General features: G+C 41.1%; 1 protein-coding gene across 1 annotated transcript in view; it reads left to right on the top strand.

Moving 5' to 3' along the window:
* Positions 1-6,568: 6,568 nt before the first annotated feature.
* trim44 (tripartite motif containing 44) overlaps positions 6,569-10,939 on the top strand; it is a 44,078-nt gene continuing 39,707 nt past the window's right edge. The window contains exons 1-2 of the mRNA XM_030095999.1: positions 6,569-6,746; positions 9,527-10,158. Of these exons, the coding sequence (XP_029951859.1) occupies positions 9,532-10,158 (627 nt within the window). The 5' untranslated portion in view covers positions 6,569-6,746; positions 9,527-9,531. The remainder of the gene's footprint in view (positions 6,747-9,526; positions 10,159-10,939) is intronic.

Raw genomic sequence — 10,939 nt, 5'->3', positions numbered from 1 at the left:
AGAAATAATCAAAGTATGCAAAATGCTGACTCCATCAGTGTCTGTGAAGAACTTCCTCTGATATCTTCATAAAGGACACATGAACTATGATTATTTATAATCATCCAAGGACAAATTATCACCAGTTTCACTAGTTTTTTTCATTCTTAACATGAACAAATCCAGATATTACAGTAATTACTTCACACTATTGATTCAGTCTCGTTCTTACCATGTACAAGATAGACCATGGATTCAAAAATGTCAACCGTGGAACCAAACTCTCAAGGGATCAACCAATCAATCGCGTATTGATAGGATACATACATGAGGCAGTGCTCTCATAAGAAGAGAAAATGGCACATTGATTCGCAGAAGCTGCAGCCGTTCCACAGCAGAGAGCTGAGAAGACATTTTGTATCAGTTAGCACCTCACAGGAGGTAGCAGAGGATTATTTGTAATGTAGCACCATCATCTTTGAAGGGCTGCATGGTTCAGAATTGAAAATGAACTCAAAAAGTATCTGCTTCTTTTTTCTTTCTTTCTATTTTTTTTTTTTTTGTTTTATCACCTGAACGGCCCCACAGAGAGCAAAGATCAGCACAATTATCTCTGTTCAGGAAAAAGGTGTTTTCAATCCAAAGGTGTGGATTTTAGGTGTGAAACAACATGAGCATGCAAGTATACACTGCAGCTGTGAATTCGGCTGGCTTGACAAGAAAAGTTTTCTATTTTCATCTCCTCTTAAAGTCAGAATATCTTAATTCAAGTCCAGGATGGATGGATGGATGGACGGATGGATGGATGGTGTATCGGCATACAACAAGTCATATGTTAATAGCGTCAGACAGTAGCCGTTTCAATAAATTGCTCTTGACAGTATTAGATAATATAGTTTCCTGTTGCATATAAAACCAAGTCACAGTACCCTGTAATCTGGGGATTCTTAATACAACAAGTCCCATGCGTGCTGTCCTCATGCACACCCTGTGTGCTTGGCTTTTTTTCCTCTCACCTGGATCTCACTCTTCACTGCACGTCTGATCCATCTGGACAGCTGTCCTTTGCCTGACATGACCTATAAAGACATAAACACGCACACAGAGAGGAGAGAGAGAGAGAGAGAGAGAGGGATAGAGAATATTTAAAACAGAAGTATGTACCTCAGATGCATCATCATGCCTATAGGCGGAACACATTTTTATTTGTTATGCAGAATTTTTAGACAGGTTTCTGAAATCCACATTGTAAAAAAAATAAATTAAAAACAACACCGTATTGATTCTGCGTCATTATTGCCAGCACTGACAGGATAAGAGTTGCAAGAAAGTCAGGAGCATCCAGAAAATGTCCCCGAGGGCAAATGAGTCGCTAAGAGAGGGAGCGAAATATCAAAAGGTGGGGGTTGGGGTGAGAGAGAGACGAGCACACGTCCCCTGACAGGCTGGTATTGCGTTGAAGGACGCTGCATCTAAGACTGACCTCATGCCAATAAAACAATGTTAAAACCGAGGCATTAGGTAAGTGTTCTCTGTCTGCTCTGCTCGTCTGCCAAAAGCTCCCTCCTTCACTCTTGGCTGGCATTTGCAAGTGCTTGATGTTCTTTGTGTTGCCAGCATCCATGCACAAGCTTTTCTGAGCTGCAGAAACACAATTTCGGTAAACAAATTTAGCTCCTATTGCGTGTCGCATTTTGTTTCACTGCAGTTCCTCAGGAGAGGAAGAACAGATCAGCATCCCAATAGTCACATATTGTATTTATATTGAGTGCTTATTCTAATGAATTGCAAGTCAATGAGGCTTTTAATTGTTTTCAGTTTTATGCAGAATGCAGAATGATGCTATCTTTTAATGTGCAGCAGAGATTTTGAAATTAGTCAGCGTCCTTTTAACATACAGAAAACATGTATATGCAAAACTGTTGGTGCTTTCAATTGTAAATCAGCTGAAAGTCTAATCACATTCATGCATCTGCTGTGAGTAAATGCCCTCTGGTAACAGTTTCAGCCAATGCAAGTCGCACGCCAAGGCAAAATCGAGTTAGCGTTGTCGCTGACACAGTCCTCAAGTTTATGTTATTACAATAAATCTCGTCTGGTGGCAGTCCTTACAAACCTCTTCTTGACAGCTCGAAAACTTTGGCAAAAACCAGCAGCATCATCCATACTGAGTGGAGGCTGGAGGCTGTCTTGGAACGTGCTTTATAGTTATTTATGGAGTGCCATTCAAATCAGACAAACAGTCAACAATTATTTGCCAAATTCTGTGTGTGTGAAGCCCAGCTCAATAGCCATTTCAGATCTCTCTACAGAGAACAGCTTGTTTTGCCTCATCTCTGTGTATCTCTCTCCAGACCTCTAATCCTCCTCCATTGTCTCTCCATGCTGCTTTATGAAGGGTAAGGACACAAACACGAGGGGAAAGCAGACATCATAATCAGAAACTCCCCGTTCACACTCCTGCTAGAATTCACAATTATATTTACCCGTTGAATTGAACCTCCTGGAGTAAAATCAATACATTTGGCCATGCGGTTATTCAACTTTTTTAACAAAAATATGCACTTGTCTTACTGACATTTGAATCAGAAAGACAAGTGCTCACTCACTGGAGGAATAAGATTTTCTTTTCTGCACATTTTTTACTCACTTTCCCAGTTCTTTCCAAGATAATGTAAAGCTATGGATGGATTTTCTCTTAGAGGGACGAGGTACTGTGATCATTACAACAAACTGAAAAAAAAAACAAAAAAAAAAAAAAACTCATCCTCACTGTAAGAGTTCCAAATTGGGACTGACCGCTTCAAATGCAAAGATTTATTACAATTGTGGGAGCCATTTTTAAAAAGGACTAATTCTGTCATTTATCCCGTCAACCTGCAAGCATTTCATAATTCAGACTGTCTATTCTAAATCTGGATTATGGACATTTTGTGTAATTTGAATTGATACCATGTTCAAATATGCTTCAAAACATCCCCATTGTTTTTTATTCCTTGTGAAACCAGTGATTTATTCATTTTTACAAATTATGCATCCCCCCATCTCCATAGTGTGCGAGTGCTGCTTTCTGTTTATACAACGTCTGACTGAGGATCATCAGTAGTGACAATACTTCCACTGACAATTCCTTTGAAATAAAAGTTGTACATGCTAAGAAACCTCGAATTATAAGCAACGAGGAACTAATATACTATTGATATTTTTTTTACGGTAGATTTTTTCTGAAATGCTCAAAATTTCTACAAATAACCCTTCTTTTCTCAGAGAATCGGGCCAAGTGATCGGCAGGTTTTCAACTTCATCTGTCTCATCTTCTAAGATCCTTTGTTCAGATTCTGGTTTTATTCTTGTCAACCGGCTCACATTCACATCCATGTCCCACGTTGCAGGTGGTGTGGCAGCGCCTGCTCTCACCTCTTGTTTTAGATCAAGTGTTTGTATCTGTGTCTCCTCAAGCTTCCCACTTCCTGCTGTGCTGGTACGTGACGTGCTCCGCGGTGTGAGTCCCCAGCTTGTCTCGAGTCTCTCCTGTCTGTCTGCTTCATTCCAGCCTTTTTATCAGTCAAGTCACATCTTGTCCGTCTGGTTTTCGACCCTTTTACTCTTGTCTGGTTTGTACCTGTTGCGTTTCCCTTTATGATGATCATCTGTGTGCTAAAACCAATCTGCACAGCTATGAATTAACTGTCTGAGTCTGAATCGTGTGTGTATATGTGTATGTGTGTGTGTGTGTGTGTGTGTGTGTGTGTGTCCCGCATGCTAACATTCAAACCCTGTTGAGATCCGATCTGAATCACTGATACAACTCTTTGTTCAGCACGATCAGATTTTTTAAAAAATGTGCAGCATATCTGAGCTATTTTTTAAGCCTTTTGGGAGAAAAAAGTCTTACAAAGAAAATAATAATCTAACTTTTTCTAATTTAATCTGAGATGGGAGATATCAGGACATAGCGTCAGTAAGAGTTTGACATAGACATTTGTGAATTTTAAGTGGCGTCTGGAATATGTTTAAATCACATTGATCATGTTGGGCTTTCACATTCATCCCTTTCTCACTAACATGAATAAAGTGCATTTCTTTCTTAAAAAAATATTATCTTGTGCTGATCGAGCGTCATTTATTTCTTTTCTTATCATTTGTTTATAATTATTTGTAATGATGTATTCATATTCTCTGTCTCTCAGGTTTGTTTGAGCAGTGCTTTGGTTCAGGGAGCAAAAACAATCAAGCAAACATCTTTTTGTGTCAAATGGAGGGAACTTTTATTATTTACAGAAATAAGAGTAAAACATGAAAATCGATGACGGGAAGCCGACAAACTCCTGTGAGTCTGTATTTGTAGTGTCAAGAAAATGATTTTAATTGGAAATAAAGCGGAAATTGTATTTCAGTTGTGTTTAGAAATAATTCTTTTCTCTTTTTATTTCTTTTTTGTGAAGAAAACCGCCATCTCAAAGCTGACTCTGTGATCAGCATCTAATAATGATCATTCTGAAAAATAAGATGAAGTCAAAACAGTGAGGTTCAAAATATCATCAAGATTTCAGTATAACTCAGTGATGTGATGCATTTAAATATATTGTTGTTTTGACTCCATGATACTCTTTGTCTTGATGAAACATTGCCCCATATATTGCATTTACTAATATTGGAATTCCTAAAGTCATCGGCTCAGAAATGTTAAATTTCAAGTTGGCAGCACTGTCCTAACAAGAAAACTTGTGGTATTTTTAACATCAATACAAACCGACTCAGACATGTTTTAATGCTGGTTTAGAGGTTGATATTTTATTATCAAACTGCAAACTGCAAATCCTGGAAGTCAAGCCTGGGGACAGAGTACCTCCCCAGCTCTCCCCAGCTCCCAAATTCATGGCACAGAAATGTATTATACCCACAAGACATCTGCATCTGGAGGTGAAAATAAACAAGCTACTTGTGCAAGATGGCATTTTATTTCAATTTAATGACTCAAGCTACAACCAACCATGACAATATTTGGAAGCACATAAATAAACCTAATCAGTGCTGATTTGCTCTACTGCTGTATATCATTAATCCAGGTAAACAGCTTTACTGGCTTCAAATGAAGAGCGGAGCTGAGTATGTGGATTGCACCCATGAAAAATTTACTAAATCGTCTTAGCCAATGAAAAACAGCTTGTACTGCTGATGCTCTACTCTGATTGAACATCTGGAAACACAAATGTTGATAGTCAAGTGTTCATTCCACTAATGCATCTTCATCTCAAATAAAGAGCATTTCAAATGGTATACGATGCATTGCCAAGAAGCACTGCTACGACCAAGAAGTTTTAGTAATTTACACAGAAAAACTATTCTGCATGTTATTCCACATCAATAGACAAGCATAGAACAGGAAACACTTCCATTTGAAAGAAAGAAGCCTCTGCAGAAATAAGCTCAGAGGCAGTGGCTTTCTACAGTTCTGATGTATTGTAATGTTATTTCAGGTGACTTCACTTCAAGAACAAGCTGTCTTTTCACTCCCAGTCCAGAGCATCCAGGGGTTTTTACTGTATATTCATGAAAAATGTCCGGTTTTCACTGTTTTTCAAAGGACATACATTTACATTGATTAGCACGTTGCACAGAATCCGACAGTTCCTGTGTCTTGTGAAGCTACAGCAGAGTGGCTCAAACATGGCTCCACTAGCTCACTAATACTGAGGGAAGTATAATACTTGACTGATGGCTATTGGAGTAGCATTGAATCTAAATTGCTCCCAAACAAATAAGTGCTGCTTTTCAGAGGAACCGAAGAAAATATTTCTCCATTTATTGGCTGAAGTGAAGATATTTCATCTTAATGAAACCAGTGAGATATATTTTCTTAAAGCTGAATTGTTTAATATAGAGGAGTTATTCAGGATCTCATTTCATCATTTTGTTTTATTTATTTGTTCAGTAAGATTTGAAAAAAGAGCTATTTTGATGTTGTTGGTTTTTTTTTTTTCATTCCAGAAGGGGCATTATTTTTACTTCTTCTACTTCTGGTATTTGTTTTTGTGTGCATGTTCTGTCAGTATGTGGATGTTTCTTCTGTTCTCTGTTTGGGATATCACTACTTTTATAGATTCTCATTCTGCTTATGTTGTGATATCTTAGTTAAATTAATTTTACTCTACTTGTCCACAGCAGCACTCACACTGCAGATGTTGAGATGACATCTCACCTGATTATATTTAATTTTCTCTTGATAAACGTAACTTTTTTTTTCTTAATTTCATACTGTGTCCAAACTTTTCTGCTCAGTTTCGTCCTACACAGAAAGGCCCTGACAGGACTCGAACCTGCCCCCATGGACCCAGTGTCCTCAAAATATGGTAAAATTTATATTTGCCCTTATTTGTCAGTTTTAAATCGCACCGATTCTCTAAACTCGCTTTAAATTCTGCCTTGATTCCACGTTGTAAGCGTCTCTGTTCAGGCTGAGTGGAGCCAGTGTGGCTGGTTTTCTCCCTGCTGCCTCTGTGTGTCTCTCTCACAGCCGGAGAGCAGGAAATAGAAAAAAAAAGAGAGAGCGAGAGAGAGAGCAGACAGCAGCTGATAAAAACAAGGAAGTAAAAGGCTGTCGGACTGGAGCTGGAGCTGCTTTCTCTGAGCTGCAAACTGAACGCAGATCTGTGGACAGCAGCCGCTGCTCGACAGACGAGCCGAGGAAGCTAGCCGTCGGCACTGAAGCTGAAAAAAGAAAAAAGAGAGAGGCAGACAGAGAGAGAGAGAGGAGGCTCAGACGAGTGAGTATCCACCGTGTGAGTGAGTGTGTGTGAGGCAGAGAGAGGCAGACAGCAGCAGGAAGGGGAGAGAGAGAGAGAGCGAGAAGGGGGAGCTTCAGTCTGCATTACTGCACTGCTTCTGTCGCTTACTAGTGTCAGCTGCATGGAAACACAATGCTGTGTGTGTGTGTGTGTGTGTGTGTGTGTGTGTGTGTGTGTGTGTGTGTGTGTGTGTGTGTGTGTGTGTGTGTGTGTGTGTGTGTGTGTGTGTGTGTAAAGGTCAGGCCATGAAGACACACACAGGGAGTAAGGTTATATTGAGGGTGCAGGAAACACACTCAGCACTTCTTGTCCTGGAATGTGTGTGTATGTGTGTGTCTGTGTGTGTGTGTGAACACAGTGAAGTGAGTGTGTGTGTGTTTGCATACAAAGGAAGGTCCAGAACTGCTAATGGGAACTGGGAGAGGTTGTGCACTGGCTTGTGCAAAACTTCAAAATCATTCTTGTATGGGTTGTTATTAATTGTAATTATGATATATCTTTATTGAAATATGTATATTTCCACACAACACAACAGCACTGGAAAGGAACTTGGAACAAAGGTCATACAAGCAGTGTGTAATAGTAATGCAATTAGCATTTTATATGCACTTTACCTTAGATTCACCTTGGATTGCACAACTCCAGACAAACTGGGTTGATTTGCTTATTGCTTCTGTTGTCACTGTCTTCTCGGTACTGTTTACGGACACTTTTATGATTCATTCTCACTGTCCAATAAAGAAATGTAGTGTATGTCATGTGTACCAGTAATGTTTAAATGTGTTTAATGAAGATATACTTCAAATGGTTGTTTCCACCACTTACACAGAGACAAAGTCAGTGTGTTTTTGATAACTTCCACCTCGGAGGCCCAATTTGAACAGGTTGTATTTTCATTGCCCATGAGCAATATTATCACCTGAACAAACACCTATCGTGCAACAAAAGTGTTGAGTTTTCTCTTGAACATCGCTGCTTCGTGGATATGGACGTTCAGACTTGTGCCTCTGAACCATTTTTACCAGTGTGGTGAAACAGTAACAGCAGAAGAACAGGAATTAAAAAGCGGCAAATAGAGAAGAAATAGAATTTAAAATATAAAAAAGTAGTGGAAACCATCACAACTTCAGCTCAGTGAAAGTCCAGAAAAGTAAAGATGTTCTCTGGCACAGTGAGGATTCCCCCTCATTTCACCTCCCACTGCCAAAAAACATGAATTCAGGGAAACTGTCAACTCTAAATTGCCTCTAAGTGTACTTATTATGTGTGATTAAAGTTCCAGTTCAAGAATCTTTATGACCCCCACAAGAGCAATTAGAGCCACAGCCAGTGAGAGAAAACACAAAACATTAGTATACCTAAAGCATTAGTATGCCTTAAAAAAAAAAAAAAGGAGAAAGAGAAGGACTCAGAAAGAAAACTTTCCTCAGCTTTAGTCTTCAGATTGGACTTTGTTGAAGCAGGAAAAAGGATTTATGGTTTGTTACAGAAATATTAGTCTTGAGAAAGTGATTTGACTCGTCTGGTTGGAATTGTGTAGGAAGTGGTGTGTGTCCCTGTGAGTCGTCACAGCAAACTGCTGCAACTGGAATTCAAACCTGTTTCTCCAACACTCAGACACACAGTCAGGAATTAAAGCAGGGGGGTGAGGTCAGGTTGTGGAAGGTTTTCTTAAAATATCGAAACTAGCTGAAACAGGACCGGATTACTACTTTAATATCTGGTTCAAGTTTTTGTTGTTGTTGTTGTTGTTGTTGTTGTTAAGCCAAACACACAGCCACTACTTCGTCTATAGGTTACAGATTATTGAAAGACACTTTTTTTTTTTTTCCTGACCTGAACTCATTTACAAATTACAATGAGAGGAAATGTAAACAAAACAACTGAGATAACATTCAGGCAGCAGCTCACATGCATTATGGAGGTAAACTAATGCTAATCTAACATTGCTAATGCATCGCAGGTGTTGTGGATGGAACATTAATGCAACGTACCGTCACATCTTTTATGCTAGTGTCAGATGGAAGAAAATAAATAACCTCCAGGAAGAAAAACACATTAACATTTAGAGCAAAACGTATGCAGTCGTTCCTTTGAAGCTGGATCTGACGCTTTATATGATGCATTTGTTTTACAGACCTGCGACCAATGAGATGCATTGTAATCTGCAGATAAATACATTGAGGAAATTAAGGAATCGTCCCACATCCAGCTTTTAATGCAGAAGCGCGAAATGTTGCAAACAGTCGTAAAGGAGGAGAAACAAACGTTGCCCCGAGTCTTAATGGTTTATTGACGGTGCCGCTCTCCGGTGGGAAGGATTTTAGAGGAACGGGAAGCGGTGCTGCTCCTCAGTGGAGAGGACCGGTTCAGGATGAATAGGGAGTGTGTATCAGCAGCTGTTGAGGATTGTTTTTATGCAAGACAAAAGTAACGGGCACCGAGCCCATTAATTGTGACTGTTTTTGAAAAATAACAATTTATATTAGTCAGTCACTGTCAGCAGCGGTGGAATTCCACAGATATTTCCAGCTGGCGTAACGGAATAGCCGCTGGGTATCCTGTGGCTCCTGGAATCATCTGTTGCAGGAATATTATATCAGAGAGGATTAGACTGAGGAATCTTGGACTTTCCCTTGTGCTCCCGGAAGGTCACAGCTATTAATAGCCTGTCGTCCCCTCTTCCTGTGTGTGTCTCCTATAGGGCTTACGTCCTTGATCCCGGCTATTTTTTTTTTTTTTTTTTTTTTTTTATTCAGCCATCATGGACCGCAAACGGGACCCTCAGGAAGGAGCCACGGGGCCGAAAGATGAAGAGTTGCCACAGATGGACGGGTCGTGTGACGCGTGCGAGCCCGACGAGGCCAAGCCGGCGACGCAAGCGTGCCACACCTGCAGCTTTGCCTTCTGCCCCGTCCACGCCGAAAGACACTCCAGGAGTACGCGTCACGTCCTCACGCCTTATAACTGTGAACAGGCAACACAGGCTAATGGTGCTGGCACCAGCAGAGGCCCGAGAGCCGGGGCCGGGGCCGATAAAGCCAGTGCAGTTGGTGCAGACCCAGGAACGGCGCCACTTGGCGCGCCAGTGGCTGAAGGGGAAGAGCCCGGCGGTAAAGAGGAAAGGGAACAGGCCCAGAACCATGTACCTCAGGAAGCTGAGGCTGGAAAAAACGGCGCAAATGCAAAACCAGAGGCCGCAGAAGGAAAACCAGAGCCTGGAAAGAGGGATTTCGTGACAGTTGAGAGACTGCGCTGCAAAGAGCACGGCGAGGAAGGCTCCCTGTACTGCAAACGGGACGAGAAGATCATCTGCGTGGTGTGCGCCGTGCAGGGCGAACACCGGGAACACGAGATCATTACGCTGCGCGAGGCCTACATGTGGCAGAAGGTAAGCGGCACACTGGCAACATGACGGGTTTATACCAGCAGCGTGATTTACTGGAGGCTCTATCTTGTCCCATAATCACAGTGGCGTGCTCCGCAACGTCTGAAGTTCCAACATAATGTATGCGGAGCGTCACCTATCTCGTTTGCATTTCCAATTCAGTATTAAGCAGTGTGCCAATAGCCGTAGGCCCTGTAGTCTTTAAGTCAACTCACCGGGGCTCTGTAAATTCTCTCTGTAATATTTTAAAGTTAACAGTGTCACATGGTCACCCGCATGATTACAGTGATGAAATAATTTAACATAAATGCTTTCTCTGAAAAGTGCGAAATGGGAATGAGGCGTTTTCCAATGAGCCACAGTGCTGTCCGTTTGGCTCGCCTCCATTTACAGCTTCGCCCTCTCTCCATTTCCTCAGACGGCTCATGACTTTAAACTCATCTAAGAGGTCCGGACGGGTCACCGGTTCTTAAGTGCAGGATTGCATTTGGACCACTAAAATGGGTTTTGAGGAGAAGTCCATCACCACTATGGGTTCAGTAATGCAGAGCGTAGTGTTTGTGAGGATTATAGTGCCATTTCCAGTCAGATGTCGAGCACACTGAACACATTTGGACTGTGCTCTTGCAGCGAGGATCCATTTACAGGGATCTGATCCAATTTGAAACCGGGTCTGGGTTTTGGATGAATTCATTTAGAACAGGCAAAGTTTTTGTTGGTGAACACAAACTGAATCAAAGGCCTCGTTTGCAAATTATCCCACAAGGTCGGCCCGTTTAGCAGC

The sequence above is a fragment of the Salarias fasciatus genome, chromosome 7 (assembly GCF_902148845.1).
Source record: "Salarias fasciatus chromosome 7, fSalaFa1.1, whole genome shotgun sequence".
NCBI classification, from domain to species: Eukaryota; Metazoa; Chordata; class Actinopteri; order Blenniiformes; family Blenniidae; genus Salarias; species Salarias fasciatus.
Note: the sequence above shows the minus strand (reverse complement) of the source record. Positions and strands in the feature narration are given on the sequence as shown.